General features: G+C 50.3%; 1 protein-coding gene across 1 annotated transcript in view; it reads left to right on the top strand.

The window, feature by feature from the left end:
• The window catches only part of PEPD (peptidase D), a 116,970-nt gene that overhangs the window by 18,995 nt on the left and 79,641 nt on the right, over positions 1-18,334 (top strand). The window contains exons 5-7 of the mRNA XM_032390457.1: positions 4,852-4,899; positions 6,282-6,343; positions 15,787-15,831. Of these exons, the coding sequence (XP_032246348.1) occupies positions 4,852-4,899; positions 6,282-6,343; positions 15,787-15,831 (155 nt within the window). The remainder of the gene's footprint in view (positions 1-4,851; positions 4,900-6,281; positions 6,344-15,786; positions 15,832-18,334) is intronic.

The following is an 18,334-nucleotide window of genomic DNA, read 5'->3' as shown; positions in this document are numbered from 1 at the left end:
TCTGTTAATACACATGTGACCTGTTGTATTGATCTCTTTGGGTGCAGGATCTCAAATAGTCTGAACATTTATTTGCATGCCCTGATGAGGTCATTTGCCACTTACCTTGTATCTCTAAGTACTAGGGAGCAGTGACCTACTCTATCCTTAGTTCTGATTTTATTCCTGACCCTCTCCTTTGGCAGGTGTATCCCTCCTGCCTCCATAAACTGCATTTTAACATTATTGCCCTTGGGGACCTTGACTTTCCCAGAAACTTGGAGGGGGCAGCCCGGGACTCAGCCCCCCCGAGTCAGAGCGTCTCCGTGCTACAGCCTGCCCAGCCACAGTCTGACGTTGTTGCTTCTGTGTCTGGGGGAACCTCAGCTCCCTTCATCCTGTGGCTTCTGGGGAGAAAGAGGAGAGCTGGCCTCCAGATACAGGGACGCAGGTCTGGAGCGTCGGGACAGGAAAGCCTGTTGTGCAGAATCACAGCCCCACAGAGCAGCCCACTCTCAGTCTGTATTTACGAAGCAGAATCTTAAAGGAAGCCTTCAGAGGAGTTCAGAGGACAGGATCTCGGGTCCAGGAGCTGTCCTCTGTGTCCCGTCGTCGTCACTGTCATGGTTCATCAATTCTTTCCTGACTTACTGCTCTGATTCTTACTGGAGACGGGGGCTCGTTGTTGACAGCTGGTCAGGTGCTTCACTCTGGGGTGGGGTGGCACCTGTAGGTTCCAGTAACATCGAGGCGGATCCCTTCATCTCTTGCGCCCTGTTCTGTGGTGGGCCCACAGCTCCTGCCCCGTTGCAGAGGAGGAGGCCAAGGCCAAGGGGACGGGCCTCACCCGCAGCCCCCAGCCGGGGAGCAGCAGAGTTAGGGGGCAACCCCCAGACCTTTGGACCCCAGAGGCCCTTCACTTCTGCATTTGCCCCGTCACACATAGGGGGTGACCCAGGCTCCCTAGTGTCTTTGGTCTTCTGTGGTTCGAAATGGAGCCTGATACTATAAACTACTACATGGAGACACCTGTGCTGGGAGGCCTTTGAGATGCCTGGAGCCTACTCCATCATGGAAGGTGGCAAGAAACCCCTTGTGTCGGGGAAGGGCTCCCCAGGCCAGTTCTATGGTGCCGACCCCCAGCTGACTTTGGGCAGCCTCAGCCATCTGTGACAAATCACAGCTGGGAAGCAGCTCACACCTGTCTTTTCTGAAAGAAGGCAGGAGGCCCCACACCCCAGGCCATGGCTGGTCCCTCGCTGTCATGTATAAAATGCAGGTGTCTGATAGAGCTCCTCTCATCCCCAGAGATGACTCTGCTTTTAATTATTGAGAAGGTAGAGCAAACGGTGGTTCCCCCGAGAAAGGGGGGCTCAGGAGAACCTTGAGAAGTGCTTCAAGGCGTCGCACTCAAGTGCCGTGCCAAGGCTGGTATTCGTAACAGGAGGGGAGCCGGCAGGGTGGGGGGCCCATCTTGTGCACTTGCTCTCCTTTTCGGCCCCGGGCAGACGTTGGGAGGTGCCGGGGTCACCGGCTCAGATTCGGGCAGGACGGGTGTCAGAAACCATCGTGGCGGCACGGTGGTAGATGCCGCCTGCCTGTCGGCCTCGGCGTTGGGAGGCGTCAGGGAGTGGCTGGGGCTGGGGTGGCACCTCTGAAGGGACAGCTGCTACGTGGGACTGCTGGTCCAGAGTTGCTGGAAACTCCCCATTGTGCAGGAGGAGCTGCAGATCCGTGGTGTTTGTGAGCTTTCCTGATGCTTACATTTTAGAAACAAGTTCAGATTTTTAGACGCATTGTCAGCCACCAAGTTGCACCCTTGTTTCAGACGGCCGTGAAAAACAGTTGCTTTTAAAGATTTATTTATTCACTTTGGAGAGAGAGAGCATGCGTGCGTGCAAGGGGGAGAGAGTCTTAAGCAGACTCCACATGGAGCGTGGAGCCTGACATGGGGTTCAGTCTCATGACCCTGAGTCAAAACCAGGAGTTGGACGCTTAACCGACTGCGCCAGCCAGGCGCCCCAAAACAGTTCACAAGCTTGGGTGCTCGCAGGGTGAAGCCCAGCTTCCTAGAGCAGGGCAGGCTTGGTTAAGGACTGCTCTGCCCCTTTCTCTGGCCCGGCACCCAGGCAGAGCAGCCAGCAGGCCTGGCTGGGGCCCTGAGCGTGAGGGTGCCTGAGGGGTCCTCGGGCAGCCTCTGAGTGTCCCCAAGGGAGGGCCCCTCTGCACAAGGCTCTGATCAGTTCTGCCTGTGCCACGTCCCTCCACCTGCCAGCGAGGCCTGGCTGCCCAGGAAATTGATGCTGCCTGTGCATGCAGCACGTCAGGGGCATTTACAGCACCGGGTTGGGAAGGCTGATGGGTCCCCCGCGGCCTGCACTCCGTGGAAACGAGGCCCGGGGTTGACAGCCGAGCCGTCCTGTGCGCTGGAGCTGCATTTGAGCTGGCGACACACAGGCGCAGCCCGCCTCCTTTATCTCTGAGGCGTGGAACCGGGGTGTGCTGAGGAGAACGTAGTGCTAATGGGTCTCCATGTGGAAGGGCGGATGGAGCTGCCAGGCTGGGAGAGGTTTTACAACCGCAGAGGGAACCAGGGCCCACTCAGGCCGTCGTGATCAACCAGAGACGCCGTCTTGCCAGGCCTGGCAGACGCCCGGCCTGCTTGGTGTGTCGGCTCTCGGCCCGTCTTCGCACCAGGCAGCGCAGAGAGGCCTGCTTTCCCCATCATTCCTAACCAGCACGTCCCGAGCCATCGCCGAGAGAGAAACCACCAGACCGTGCATTTGTGATCTGGCTCCCCTCTGCCAAGGGCGGTGGCACGTGCCGTCCCCGGGTGCCTGCTTGCTCTCCAGTCCTGCCACCGTCATTGACGGGGCTGTTCTGTGCTGATGAATGGAGACCCTTCCTGTCGACGTGACAGCACACCCAGGGGCCTGACATGCACAGCTCTTGTTCCTTTTAATGCGTCCCCCCTCCTCCAGGAGGGCCTGTGGGAGTGGCGGGGATTCAGCCGAGCTGTTGGTGTGTGCAGCACAGAGGCGGGGGTAGGGGGTTCAGTTGTCCTCATGGCAGGAGTCAGAGAGGAGGGTCTGGGGAGGCGGAGCCTCGTGCGCCGTGGGGGGAGGGCGGCTGGCACACATCTGGAGGATCGTGTGGCCACCAGCATCAAAACCCTCAACGAGGCGTATGGCTTTTCACCCAGGGGTGTCACTGGGTCACTCTCTCTCTCTTTTTTTTTTTAAGGAAATACATTTTTAAAGGAATTTATGGTAAGAAACTGGACTTGTATAGAAGAGTGTTCGTCAGGGCCTCTCTTACACTAGTTAATCGCTGGAAGTTATTTAAGTGTCCAGTAGAGGAATGAATGAATAAATGAACTGTGCCGTGTCCATTAAGAGAGCCGTACAGCCGTATGTTCAACTCTGGCCTCTGCTCGTTTTTAACCATGAACCTGGACAAATGATTGAACCTGTCGGCTTTCTCATTTGTGAAATCTGGACACAAGTGGCCCCAACTTCCCAGGTGGTTAGATGAGATGATGTCTGGAGGGACCGGCACAGGCCATGATCAGGGGGCTCATTGGGCGTTTCCCCTCCCCCGGCGGTAGAGATTGGTAAAAATCCCGTGGCTGGAGAATACTTCATCTCAGGAAACAAATGAAGTGTGTAACTTCGTATGATCCAGATGTCATTACAGATCTCTGTTTTCATGCGCAGAGATAAAAAGTCTCTGGGGATGGGATTGTAGGTGTATTTTATCTTCTTACAGTTTTCAGTATATTCCAGGTTTTCTCTGGGAGCCTCTCAGTATTAAAAAACATGTACATACATATGTCAAAACTTATCAAAATGTGCACTTTAAATATGTGCATTGTAGAGCCTGTCAGTGATAGCTCAGGAAAGCTGTTAAAACAACAAACAACAAATCCTTCTCACGCCCATGTCAGGGTGTGAAAGAGTTTTGGCTGGGGGTGGGGGCTCAAATACGGCAGGGGCCTCGGTAACCAAGATTCAGGGCAGACTGAGGCATGGGGGCCAGGAGAGGAAGAAAATGCTCCCACCAGGGTGCTTGGTGCTCTCGGGTACAGATGTCATGGCTAATGCAGTGTGGTGGGCACTTTGCCAAGGGAATGGGGCGGGAGATGAGGGAGTGAGTGAATCTGTCTGGGTAACAAAAGGCTTCACTATTGCTGAGGTGGGGAGGAGGCATTCTAGGCAGGGGTCAGAGCCTGAGCAGAGGCATGGAGAGATGAGGTTGTGTGGCACACTCATTCATGGGGTTGGGATAGAAAGCAGCCAGCATGCAGGGACATGAGGCCTGAGTGGGTCAAGGTGGAGGAGGGATGGAGAGTGGGGATTTGGGGTGGGGGACAGAGGGTGGGATTGGGGGAAGCTTCCTCCACACAGTCTAGGAGATGAATGGGGGGCAGGGAGGGAGGTGTCTGCCCTGGGGACAGGAGGCTGTTGGGATCAGTGCCTAAGAGGTAGTTGGAACAGGTCTTTCAGGAGGGACTGGCAGATGGACAGAGGTGCTGGCCTGGCGGGGTGGGGGGGTTGCGGGGTGGGCAGGTCTGGCGGCGTGGAGCTTGGGATGTGTGTGGGGCCCGGAGGCAGGGCAGCATGTGGGAAGGTGTGCCACGTGTAGGCGTGAATCCCTGTCTGCCACTTGATAGCCACGTGGCTTTCAGAAGTCCTTTGGTGTCCACAAGCCTCGGTCTCCTCATCTGCAGGATGTGGACAACAGCATCACTGCCTGGTTTTAACCACCGGCTCCATAAATGTGAGCTGACATCGTTAAGTCATGGTGGCGTATCATCTCCATCAGATGTCTTTGCGATTGCTCTAAAGTGGATTTTTCTTTCTGACCTTTTAGATCGCCAGTGTCCTGACGTCACAGAACCCCTCTGTCCTCCTCACTTTGGTAAGTGGCTGGTGTCCAGGGATTGGGCACCACGGGGAAGGGTTTTAGGGAGCTGCCTACCCCTGCAGAGGATTTGGGAACTGGAGGAATGGTCATCGGTAACACGTATGACACCTCCTTCAAGATGGCTGAATACATCCGGGACCACGTCCTCCATCCTCCAGTGTCCCTGGGATGTGCCGGGTCCTGGCAGAAGGCACCACGCCTACTCCAAGGGTTAAAGCCCAGCTGGAGAATGTATTTGTGTCAGGCCGAGCTCACAGAGTTTGTGGATGTAGAATATCAATGTGCTTCCACCCTGTGTCTCCTCCATTGTTAATAGAATTTTAAAGACACACCTGCGGTGCCTGTCTGCAAGGTTGTTGGGCTCTTTGGCATCAGATATAGAATTGGGTACGCTGAATGACCTGCCACGGCCTGGGGGTGGGTCGGGGTGCCCGGTGGGCCCCTGGTGCCTTAAATAGGGCTGTGGGGGCCCTCTGGCAGCGAAATGGCTCAGAGAGGAACCAGCTTTCTTGCACTTTTTTGACCTTGGGGAGTTTCAAATGTGGAGAGTGTACAACTGTTCTTCCCTCCCAAAGTGACCCTTTTCTCTTGTTCATCGATTTTTTTTCAGAAATAGTTCTTCTTGGTTTTTTATTTTTTTAAAGCACTTCACATGGTGTCTTTTTTCCGCTCTGCTGTTTTGATGGCCGAGCAGGAAGATTACGTGAGATGATTGTGGTCGGAGATGGCCCGGGCGTGTTTTCTTTGGGGGGCATTATTCAACGTTGGCCTGCCGTTCTTGAGGAAGGAGGGCGCTTCGGAACGCCTTGCCTCTCTGGGGATGGCACACTTTTCTCTGAGTCCTTTTTGTCTCCTCTCTTGTCTGAATTCCACTCTCCTCCCAGTCAGGGGAAGGACGGGGATGTACCACAGCTCCGTGGTGTCACTGAGAAGCGCCCATCACGCCGGAGTTGGGTCCTACCCACATCTCCGGGAGGGCTGGATGTGACCGTGCTTTGTGGACCCCGTCAGTGGGGAGTGTGCACACTCCCTGTCTGTGCCTGCACAGCCTGAGCTGGTTTTAGCAAAGTGATCTGAGGGAGGAGGCTTTCATGCACCTGGGATGCTGTTTGTGCGGCCCTTTCCTTTCCTCCAGGTTCAGGCTGCGGCAGAGAACGGACAGCTTGCCTTTGAGCAGGGGTGGGAGGGCAGGCTTGGCTGGGAGCTACCTGAACGGCAGGAAGGGATATGTTTGCTGGGCAGGGGTGGGGGCTCCAGGTTCTTCCCCAGTCCTGAGGCTGGATGGAGGAGGCGGGCGCTCCCCTGCAGGTGGTGGGGACCCCGTACGGCGGCCCCGTGTGCCTGCCCCGCCCTTCATGCTCCCTCTGTCTCTACAGCGTGGCGTCAACACAGACAGCGGCAGTATCTGCAGGGAGGCCTCCTTCGAGGGCATCAGCAAGTGAGTCCTGGGGCCCCTGGAATGGTCTCCCTCCTCCCCCGCTCACCTCTTCACCCGCAGGCCTTGCCCTGTCTGCAAGCTAGACACAAAATACACGAACAGGAGGATGCTAGGAAGGAGTCGGATTGGGTATTTTGAGGAAATGTTTAGAAAAATGATTTGCCTAAGATCACTTCCAACTTCTGCTTCTCTGTTGAGCTCCATAATGCAAGTGCAGACCTGCCCGGGCTTGGGGAGCACGCACAGGCGGGGGCCTACTCTCCGTCTAGAGACCTGCTCTCAGCTCTGTGGTCCTTGCTCTTCTCAGCCCCTCTCCTCAGTCCTGGCACTGACTTCTCCCAGCCTGAGTCCGCTGTTGTCCCAGTCTCAGAGAGCGACCCCCTTACCTGCCCTCGCTCCCCCTGTTTAGCTCCAGGCCCATCCTCCAAACCCTGCTCCCCCTCCTGGGCCTCTCCAGGCGGGAAGGCAGATGTGGGGCCGAGGTAAGGCACCTTGCCCTCCTTGTCTCCCTCATACTGAGGCCCCTGGAGAGAGCTTCCTGCAAGCTGGGCTGTGTCCCTGGGCCGGCTGGGGACTGGCCCTGCGGTGGGGGGGGGGGGGGGTCGTCTGGGGCTCCAGGCTGTGGCAGAGGAACCCTTGAGGGGGGCACCTGCTCCCCCAGGCTGCTGAGTGTGGCTGGCCCCCCAGCCTTGCTCCTGGGCCTCCCATCCCCAGCTCCCCCCCTTCCGCACTTACTCTGTGCCACTGCGTCCTGTCGTCCTTTGGTGGACTAAGGCGGTGACAGAGGAAGTGCCTAATAATTATGTATGAGCCTGAGCCACAGGGAGTTTGTGCGTCTGTGTGATGTAGGGGTGATTCGGAAGGATTATGAGCTCATAAATATGTATCGCTCCCCCAATGATAAGAGCGATGGGATGGGGGCAAGTATCAGGTTTGCTTCTCATTGCTCAAACCCCTGCATCCTCTTGGGAATTTCCCTGGAGTAGCCATGTGCTCGCTCTTTGAAATGCTGGCCGTGGAGCTGCCGTGTCCCCCCAGGCCCTGGAGCCGAGCGGAAGGCGTGGGCCCAGCCCTCTGTGGCCTGTCCTGGGCCCAGCCTCCCCTGGTCCCCCAGCCCTGCCGAGGTGCTGCTGCCTGGCTCACCTGCCTCAACCAGCACCAACATCTGTATTCCCATGGGCTGGCCCCTCCAGCCTCCGCTAGGTCTCTGCCGCGTGGGGAGGGCCCTGAGTGAGAGGAGGGAGCCCTCGTGGCCACCTCGCTTAACAGAGCTTGCCCTCTGAGCCTCAGCTCCCGCACGCATAATGGTGTTGCAGGGGCTTGCATGGGGGCGAAATGGGATCCTGCTCTGCCCCGGAGCCTGGCATGGAGCTGGTGCTCTGGAAACAGGTGTTCACTTGTTCACAAGCACATCCCCATCAAGCCCTGTTGCCCCCCTGAGCCTCGGTCTCCCCGTGTCTGTGCAGTGGGCCAGGTGGACTTCGGGATCACTGATTATAAGAGTCCCAATGCCAGTGCGTTGCGGGTTCTTTGCCTGCCCCCTCCAGAGGTTTCTGGTGCCGAGAATGCCTCCCCAGCACCCCAGGAACAGGTCTGGCGGGTGGTGTGGCAGGTATGGGAGGGAGCACCGGATGTGACCCCTGAGAGCAGAGCTCAGCTGGCCGCTCCCCAGGTTTTCCCAGAGATGAGGCGTGGGCAGATTTCAGGGCCATCACAGTCAGTGGGCCGTGGCAGCTGAGGCCTCTTCCCTAGGAGGAGTCCTGCTGTGAACAGGACCTCAGCCTCTGGCCCCTGTTGGTCTGTGGGACCCCTCAGCCCCTGCCAAGAGCCCAGAGGAGCCTGTGCTCTGCCAAACCCCCTCCCTGCCCAGTCGGCATTTGGAAGCTTTTTTGGAGAGCCAGGGACTGCCTTAACTTTGCTGGTTCTCCCCAGGCCCTGGCCGGGCCCTCTCCGATCTGTAGTCCAGTCCAGATGGGGCTGACTTGGGGTACTCCCCAGCCGCTCGTTGCTGGACTGAGAGCCTGTCCCCCACAGGCTGGAGGAGCTGGGGGATTGTTTTCATACCCATGTGTCTTGGCCGATGCACCGATGCACCGCTGGTGAGAGCCCTCCCACATGTGTCTCTGCTTCAGAGTCCCCTGGCCTGCCTGTGGTCCTCCCTCCCTTCCCTCTGGGGCATCCTTGGAGTAGCTCAGCCCTCGGGTTGCTCTGTTGGGTAGGAGCCTGCGGTGCGTGCCCCTACCCTGCATGCCACGGGTATGACTTTGGGCCCCGGTCTCTGCCTCCAGCTGCCCGCTGGAAAGTCCTGTCTGTATTCCTGGGCTCTGGGTGCCGCTCGGTCCCCTGCCTCCCACTCACCCTGGCTGCCAGCACCTTGACTTGGTCCCCTCGTTCCTTCTGCCGCTGTCCTTGAGGGCTGCTGCAGCTCAGCCACATTCACCTGCCTGCCACGTCTCCAGCTGCTGGCTGTGGATAATAATAGCCTGTTTCCTAAGCAAGATGAGTCTTGCTATTGTCCCACTTTCCATCGGTGTCTGTCACCGGTTGCTTCTTACTGCCCTAGTAAAGCATCTTATTCCTGGAAATTTGGGTTTTGACCCTTTTGGACTTCTCTGAAACACCCCACGTCTTGGATTTTTGATTGACCTGCTGTGGCAGAAGTTCAGGTTTGGCCTCTAGGTTTCTGCTGATGGGCCATCCCAGGCCACCTTTGTCCCTTGGCCTGGGGGGAGAAAAGAGCTTATCGTAGAACTTGTCCAGCCAGTTAAGAGCCTCTTCACCTCAGCTCCAGCTAGCCCCGGCCAGAGAACAGCTGGGTGGACAGGTGAGGGTAGGGGTGTGGTATGGAGGGCGTGGGGCTTCTCCCTGTGGGCTCCCTCCCACGGCCGCCTGGAGCAATTGGTTCCTGTAGCCTGGGAGCAAAGGGCAGACATGATAAATCTTTGCTAGCATCTGAGGAGGTAGACTTCAGAGCAGATTTTCCTGAGAGAGGGAGAGAGAGAGGGAGGCTGACCCTGGAGGAGAAGATCTGCAGGGGCCAGGTGGCTCATGGGGGTGCCTGCCTGCCAGGAGACAGTTCCCTCCAGAGCAGGCAGAGTGCCTGGGAGCCCTGGGCCAGGGCAGTGAGTTGCGGAGGGCTCAGTTTCATGTCGTTGTCTGAGAGAGAAATATGGTCGATATTTTACATCAGCTGGTTGTTCAGGATAAGTGTATTTCTTATCTTTTGGCATTTACTTAAATTGCCTTGCATATTTGAAGACAATTGGTTATAAATTAATTCCATTTAAGTAAGCAGTTAAATATAGAATTGCTGAATTTGGGGGGTTGCTAATGTAGGGATATAAATATTCAAAGATGTGAATTTTAATTTTTTTTTTTAAGATTTTATTTATTTATTTATTTGACGGAGAGAGAGAGACAGTGAGAGGGGAAACACAAGCAGGGGGAGTGGGAAAGGGAGAAGAAGGCTTTCCCACCGAGCAGGGAGCCCGATGCCAGGCTCGATTCCAGGACCCTGGGATCATGATCTGAGCCAAAGGTAGATGCTTAACAACTGAGCCACCCAGGCGCCCCAAAGATGTGAATTTTTAAACCCAGGAAATAGAGGGACTTTGTTAAAACCTGATGATCACAACGAAATGCCGGTCTGTGGTGGGGGGACTTGGCTTTGTGGTTACTGTTAACTTGCGTATCAGGTCACTCTTGGTTAACTTGAGCTTCTCATTATGGTCCATGGAATCTCCATGAGGAGACAGGAACCCATTCCAGCCCCTAGCAGGGGAGGACAGTGGGGGGCCCTTGCGGGCATGTTCTCCAGTGGGTCTCACCTCCTTCCTGGAGTTAGAAACTGCAGGGAGAAGGCCAGGAGCTGGGGCAGGGAGTTTGGGCCCATCCTGCTCACCCTTTGTCACCCGTCCCTCAGGCTGAGCCCACCAGGGAATTACCCTATGCTTCCAGGACACTTGCTCCCCACCCTCTTAGGCACTGGTGGGTTTGTTGTTGTTTTTACCCAACTGATACATGCTTATCATAGAAAATGCTAACTAGGATAGAGGCAATGGGGGTGAATGTCTTTTGGACTCTTCTGTGTGTGTCTTGAGTGTTTCTCTGAGTATTTTTGTATCTGAGTGCCCTTTTGCGTGAATCTATGTGTTTCTGTATGCGTGTATATTTAGGGGTCGATCTTTGTGTATTAGTCTAAGCATATGCCTGTCTGGGTTTGTCTCCGGGTGTGTGTGCGTGTGCGTGTGCGTGTGTGTGTGTGTGTGTATGTGTTGCATATACATCTGTGTGTGTCTGCCTGCACCTCTTCCTAAGTGCGTGCCTGCTTGGGTGTGTGTTCATCATATCTGTTGTGTTTGCATCTGTGTTTGTGTGCTGGGTCACTTTGCTGCTCATGTGTCTGTAGGAGCATGTGTGTATGTGTACGTACATTTTGTAAAGTGAAATTTTACTGCTGTGTTTTCCTGCTGAGTAGATAGGCCATTGCTTTTCCAAACGTCAAAGTGACATTTGGGGAAATGGGAGGCAGAGTCTGTGTTGTCGTCTTGATTTATGTCATCTGCTGCTCTGTTCTTGACTCTGAACCAGGTTGGCTGCCTGTGGTCTCTTTGATATTTCACAAGTAGGGCTTTGATGCTGCAACATTTCGGGTGACTTTGAGTTGGTCTTATTTGTGTAGTTAGGAGTCCCAAAAGCTTTGGAGATTTGGAATCCTCCTAGCCTGTTAATGCCCCCTTCCCACTTCTCTCCTCTGTCCTTCCTTCTTCAGTGGGCTCAACCAGCAGTGGGGGTGCCAGCTGCATAACCGCAGCATTAGATAGGTGTTTTCAAACATCAGTAATGGGGCCATGGAGAGTCCCTGCTTGGTCATAAGCCAGCATGCCCTGCAGGGCTCAGAATCCAGAGGGTTGAAGCCTTGCCCCAGCTTCTCTGCTGAGGCCTGTATTTTGTGCTGGGCGATGCCATGCTTCCCCAGCTCTCTCACTGCCAGCTTGAGCTCTAGGTCACACATGATGTGCCCTGACCTGATCTTTTTGTGTCTCCTGGGGTCCCTTTTCCAATTATGTTTATCTTATCAAAGAACAACTTTTGGCTTTATAGATTTTTCTTTATTTTGTGTTTGCCTTTTATTTCATTGATTTCTGTGCTTTTTAATTTCCTTTTAATTTCTTTAGGTTTGTTCTTTCTCTAGCTTCTTGAGAGAGAAGAAAGGGACATGTTTGGGGATAGGAGCTTAGATCATGGTTTTCTTTTCTTTCTTTTAAAAAAGATTTTATTTATTCATTTGAGAGAGAGACAGAGCACAAGCAGGAGAGGCAGAAGGAGAGAGAGAAGCAGACTCTCTGCTGAGCTGGGAGCCCGACGTGGGGCTCGATTCCAGGACCCTGAAATCATGACCTGAGCTGAAGGCAGATGCTTAACTATCTGAGCCACCCAGTGGCCCCATAGATCATTGTTTTCAGTGTTCTTTTCCACTAAATACCTTTTCCTCTGGGCATTGTTTACCTGCATTTCACCAGTTCTGATATTTCATGCTTTTATTTTCTAATTTTGTTATTTCCTTTTTGAACAGCAAGTCCTTAGAAGTCTATTGCTTAATTTCCAAACAAATTGGGATTTTATAGTTTTCCTTCTGTTACTGATTTCTAGTTTAATTCTACTGTAATCATTGAGCATTTTCTATATCTCAGTGCTTTGAAAATTGTTGAAACTTCCAGTATATGATGACTATGATAAATGTTTCTTGTGTGCAGTTTTGAACATAAGTGGAGAGGAAGGGCCTTGTTCCTCATCTTAGGGGAAAGCTTTTCATCTTTGACCATTAGCTATGATGTAGGCTGTGTGTTTTTTGTAGATACCTTTATCAGGTTGGGGAAGTTCCCTTCTCTTCCTAGTTCATTGAGTGTTTTTATCATGAAAGGTTGTTGGATTTTGTAAGATCCTTTTTCTACATCTGTGTGGTTTCGTTCTAAATTCTGTTAATATGGTGTATTATATTCTTTTTGTCTGTTGAAGTAACCACATTCCTGAGATAAATATGATTTGGTCATGGTGTATGTCCTTTTGATATGTTGGTGGATTTTGTTTGTTAGTGTTTTGTTGAAGATTTTTTTGTGCCAGTGTTCATGAGAGATTTCTAGCTATAGTTTCTTATGATGTCTTGGTTTTGGTATCAGGGTAATTCTGAGCTTGTAGAATGAGTTGAAAAGTGTTCCTTCCTCTTCTAGTTTTAGTAAGAGTTAATGAAGGATTGGTGTTAATTCGTTTTTAAACATTTGGTATTCATGATGAAGGCATTTGATCCAGGGCTTTTCTTTGTGAGGAGGTTTTGATTACTAATTCAGTCTCTTTAGTTGTCATAGGTCTATTTGGATTTTTTTTTTCTTGTATCAGTTTTGGTAGTTTGTGTCTTTAGGGATTTGTCTTTTTCTTTCTTTTTTTTTTTTTAAGATTTTATTAGAGAGAGAGAGAAAGAGAGCACAAGCGGGGGGGCGGGGCAGAGGAAGAGGGAGAAGCAGGCTCCCCGCTGAGCAGGGAGCCAGACATGGAGCTCTATCCCAGGACCCTGGGATCATGACCTGAGCTGAAGGCAGAAGCTTAAGTGACTGAGACACTCAGGCATCCTGGAATTTGTCTTTTTCATCTCAATTATCCAGTTATTGCCATATAGTTGTTCATTATATTCTCTTATACTCCTTTTAATTTTTGTTAAATCATTAATAATGTCCTCTTTTTAATCTCTGGTCAGTAACTTGAGCCTTCTCTTTGTTTCTTGGTCAGGCTAAAACTGTCAATTTTGTTGATGTTTTCAAAGAACCAATTTTTATCCCATTGATTTTTCTCTACTGTTTTGCTGTTCTCTTTTTTGCTTATTTCTGCTCAAATTTTTATTCTATTCCTTCTGCTTGCTTTGGGTTTAGTTTCCTCTTCTTTTTCCAGTTTCTTTTTAAAAGATTTTGATTTATATTTGTGAGAGAGTGCATGCATGTGTTGGGGGAGAGGGGCAGAGGGAGAGAGAGAGAGAGAGAGAATCCCAAGCAGGCTCCATGCTCAGTGCGGACGGAGCCTGGCGTGGGGCTTGATCTCAAGACCCTAAGATCATGACCTGAGCCGAAATCAAGAGTCTGATGTTCAACCAACTGAGCCACCCAGGTGCTCCTCCTTTCTCTAGTTTCTTAAGGTACAAGAGTAGGTCATTGGTTTGAGATAACTTTCTTCCTTTTTAACATCGGTATTTTTGGCTGTTAACTTCTTTGTAAGCACTACTTTAGCAGCATTCTTAAGGTTTTGGTACGTTGTGCTTTTGTTTCCATTCGTCTCAGTATTTTCAGTTTCCCTTCTCATTTCTTCATTGACCTATTGGTTATTTAAGAGTATAAAATTTAATTTCCACAGATGAGTGAATTTTTCTTCTGTTATTGATTTCTAATTTCATTCCAGCGTGCTTGGAGGACAGACTCAATATGATTTCAGTCCTTATAAGTTTATTGGGAATTGTTTTATGGCTTAACATATGATCTATTCTGGAGAATGTTCCATGTGCACTTGAGAAAATGGGTATTCTACTGTAGGGTGGAGTAGTCTAGAGATGTCTGTTAGGTGTAGTTGGTTGATAGTGTTGCTCAAGTCTCCTATTTCCTTGTCAGTCTTTCATCTAGTTGTTCTATCCATTACTGCAAGCAGAGTATTGAAGTTTCCAGATATTGTTGAGTTATTTATTTCCCCTTCAATTCTGTCAGTTTTTGATTCATATATCTTGGGGCTGTGTTGTTAGGTGCATATATGTTTATAATTATTACGTCTTCTTCATGAATTTATCTTTTAATTTGTATAAAATGTTCTTTATCTTTAGTAAATTTTTTAGTCTTACCCCTTATTTTGTCTGATATTAATAGAGCTGTTCCAGCTCCCTTTTGGTTTATCTTTGCATTATACATCTTTTCTCATCCTTTCATTCTCAACCTATTTGTGTTTTTGACTCTAAAGTGTGTCTTTTTAGAACATTTACTTGTATCATGTTTCTTTTAATTCCTTCTGCCAGTCCCTGCCTTTTAATTGGAGAATCAAATCTATTTACATCTAAAGTAATTGCTGATAAGGAATGAATTTCTTCTGCCATTTTGTCACTAGTTTCTATATGTCATATGTCATTTTTGTTCCTCAGGTTCTCCATTACTACTTTCTTTTGTATTTAATTGATTTTTTTGTGATACATTGTTTTTATTCCTTTCTCATCTCCTTTTCTGTATGTTTAAATTATTTTCTTAGTTATTACCTGGGGGATTGCAAATGACCTCTTAAACTTGTGACAGTCTAGTTTTCGTTAATGTCAACTTAATTTCGGTAGCATACGACAACTCTGTATAGCTCCATGTTGTCCCCTCCTTTGTGCTGTTGTTGCATACAGATTGCATCTTCACATGTTCCATTAGTCAACACAGATTTACAATTACTGCTTTATGCAGTTGTCTTTTAAGTCAGAGAGGTGAAAAAAGGAGTTAGAAAAAAAAGTACATTTACTCTGTCGCTTTAGTCTTTTAAGTCAGAGAGGTGAAAAAAGGAGTTAGAAAAAAAAGTACATTTACTCTGTCGCTTTACTTGCTCATGCAATTTATTTTATCAATGCCTTGTTTTTCTTCATGTGGATTCAAGTTACTCTAGTGTTGTTCACTACAGTCTGAAAGATTTCCTTTAGGATTTCTGGTAGGAAAGTCTTCTAGCAATAAATTCTCTATTTTTGTCTATCTGGGACTGTTTTAATTTTCCTTTCATTTTTGAATCATAGCTTTGCTGGATATAGAATCTTGGTTGATGCATTTTTTTTTTCTTTCATCCTACTGCCTTTTGGCCTTTATGGTTTCTGATGAGAAATCAGCCATTGATCTTACTGAGAATTCCTCGTATGTCATGCATTTTTTTCCCTCTTACTGCTTTCAGGATTTTCTCTTTGTCTTTTGACAGTTAGATTATATGTCTGAGTGTGGGTCTCTTGGGATTTATCCTTTTTGGAGTTTATTGGGCTTTGTGGATGTGTAGATTCATGTTTTTCATTAAATTGGTGAAGTTTGGGGCCTTTTTTTTTTTCTTTTCAAAAATTCTTCTCCTTTATCTTTCTCCTTTTCTTCTGGGACTCCTATTGTGTGTATGTTGGTATACTTGACAGAGGAGGCTGTGGCCTTTAGGTCTGCCTAGTGAGAGTGGAGGATGGTGTTTTGCAGCCGAGCAGCTTTTTCTCTGACTGCACCTAGAGCACTTGGCCTGGCTGCAAGTCTGCTGCAGGAAGTGAGCAGCAGGCCTTCTATGGGCCCGGGGGTCATGAAGTTAAAGCTTGGTGCCCTCTCTGGGTCATGCCCTCTCTTGGTATGCCTTAAAAGAGGTATTTCTTGTGGGGAGATGATAGACCATTGAACTAATAGGCTTGATTTGTTTTTCCTCTACAGGTTTAATGTCAATAACACCATTCTTCATCCGGAAATTGTGGAGTGGTGAGTATTGCTTATGGCTACTTTGGCTATTTGTTGTGCTCCGCTCAGGAAGCTGAGACACCCTGCCCCATCTCAGAGAGCCCCTCAGACAAGATGGTCCCCAGAACCACTCTCTTCTGTTTTTTTTGTGTGTGTGTGTCAGTTGATCTGACGTTCCAAAAGGGCCTGAGTCACTTGAAGGTCAGTTAAATTTTTCTTATCTTTTATTTAGGATACTTTTAAAAACTCCTGCCATGAATGAGCCACGCTCCTATAGTTCAGTTAGAGTAGATAATGAAAAGAGTGAAAATAAACATCGTACATAATCCTATTACCAGAAAGGTAAATATGTTTTCCTCATGTTGCTTCTGTGTCCTGACAACTTGGCATCCTGTTGTACGTGTTCTTATGTTGCCTCCGTTCCTTCCTTGCTGATACTGGCAGCCCGTACGTACCTGCAGCATAACTGGGTTCTGTTAGGTCACAGCAGGGCAAACCTTCTCAGGTTGGGCATCATCACCTCTGCGGGCCCTGGAAGTGGCCCTCCCACTCAAGCAGGCATTTTGGCCTCAGACTGGAGACTCAGCTGTAGGGCAAGAGAGGTAGCAAGTTGCCAGTTAGGAGGCTGCTGCAGGATCCAGGTGGCAGTAGAAGGGTAGTGTGACAGAGTTGAGAGTAGAGTGGTGGTCAAGGGGAACACCCCTGGGAGGAGCTGGCTGTGACCTGGGTGAAGGCTGGAGTTGAAGGTGACTCCAGTTTTTTGTCCTGAATGGCTGGGTAGTGAGATGGCTGGAAAGAGCAGGCGCTGTGGCCGATCAGGGACTTGTTTGGGCCGTGTTGAGTCTGAAGCAGGTTCCAGTGGGAGCGAGGCTAGGCCAGAGGTGGAAATCCAAGCGCCATCACAGGCATTGGTACTAACTGTGGGAGCACTGGAGGGTAGGCCAGCCAGCCCAGCTTTCTTGGCAGCCACACTCGCTCTGAGGATGGGGCCTGTGTCCTTTCAGCACATAGCCGCCTTTTCTTGTTTTTATAAAGTAACAGATGCCTGGCCCATCTGTAGCTCCCAGTTGACAGAAGAATAAATCCTGGATACTCAGGAATGGGCCCGCACCCACTTACGCCCCGCATGTGACACTCCCTCATGGCGGCTTACGGTTCGGGTGCTTTGGAGACCGTGCTGGCTTGTACGCTCCAGCATCTCCTGAGGAACAAGTCATTAGTTGGTTACTTTGGAACAGGCATGCTTTAATTCTAGTCACATTTCCAAGGCTCTGAGGTGGATTCCGCATTCATGAGAATACTAACCAACTTTATCAAAGCTGGCAGAAAGGACTTATTTGATATTTGATGGCAGTAGAACTATTTTAGAAATGTCACATTGTCCTTACTGCCTCAAGGGTGTGTTTTAATAGCGTGGGTTCTGGCCTCTGTAGTGACTGCAGTCATTCTCGAGTGAGATCCATGGTGGTCACGATCACTGCCCTCTTGGAGGAAGTGAAGGAAGGATTCTGGGTGGAATGGCAGGCTGGTCCCTCGTTTCCGGGAGAGTGGGTTTTCTATGACATTAAATTATGATTGACATATCTTTGGGTGCCTGTGTCCTGAATGCTTTCATTACCCCCTCCGTCTAGGCCCCACGGAGGGGGCTGCCTGTGGTGACAGAAGAGCCCTCCACTCAGGCACATCCAAACTCTAACCTCAGCCTGTACCCTCGGCAAGTCGCTTAAGTGTTCTGAGCCTCAGTTTCGTCTGCCAGTGGCTATGCAGTAATACCTGACTTGTGAAGATTCGCCAAGTGTCTTAGACCATTTGGGCTGCCATAACAATTACCACGGTGGATGGCTCATAAACAACAGAAATGTGTTTCTCACAGTTCTAGAACCTGGGAAATCCAAGACTGAGGTGCTGGTAGACTCAGTGTGTGGTGAGAACCCACTTCCTGATCCCTAGGTGGCCGTGTTCCCAAAGTGTCCTCACAGGACAGAAGAGGCGGGGAGCTCTCTGGGGTCTCTTATAATATGGGCACCAGTCCCATTCATGAGAGTTCTGCCCACATGACCTGTTTGCCTCCCAAGTCCCCACCTCTGAATACCAACACAATGGAGGTTAGGTTTCAGCGTATCAGTGTTGGAGGGAGACCCATATTCATTCAGCCTATAGCACCGAGCCTTGGTTTCCTCACGTGCAAAGCAGAAGTGCTCTCCCTTGATGTGCAGCCCGTGTCTGCCTGGCCCACGTCAAGTCTCAAGCACACTTAGCTCACTGCTGAGCGAAACCGCCATTTTCTTCATGGGTCCGATTTCTTTGAGGGGACTTATTGATTGAGCCTCCTGAGGATATGTAATTCCAAGTAGCTCTTTCCTTTCTGTCCCTCCTGTTCTGGGATTTTATCCTTTGTAGCACCAGGTCATGAGGTGTGGAAGGAATGGACATGGGGGGTCCTGTGGCCTTGAGTTCCTGCCCGCCGGTTCCCACAGAAGTCAAGTGCTAACTCAGCTTAATACAATGTTTATTGCCTTTTTTT

This window comes from Phoca vitulina, unplaced genomic scaffold (genome assembly GCF_004348235.1).
Source record: "Phoca vitulina isolate PV1807 unplaced genomic scaffold, GSC_HSeal_1.0 scaffold58, whole genome shotgun sequence".
Classification (NCBI taxonomy): domain Eukaryota; kingdom Metazoa; phylum Chordata; class Mammalia; order Carnivora; family Phocidae; genus Phoca; species Phoca vitulina.
The sequence above is the reverse complement of the archived record's forward strand: the minus strand, read 5'-3'. Positions and strand labels throughout refer to the sequence as shown.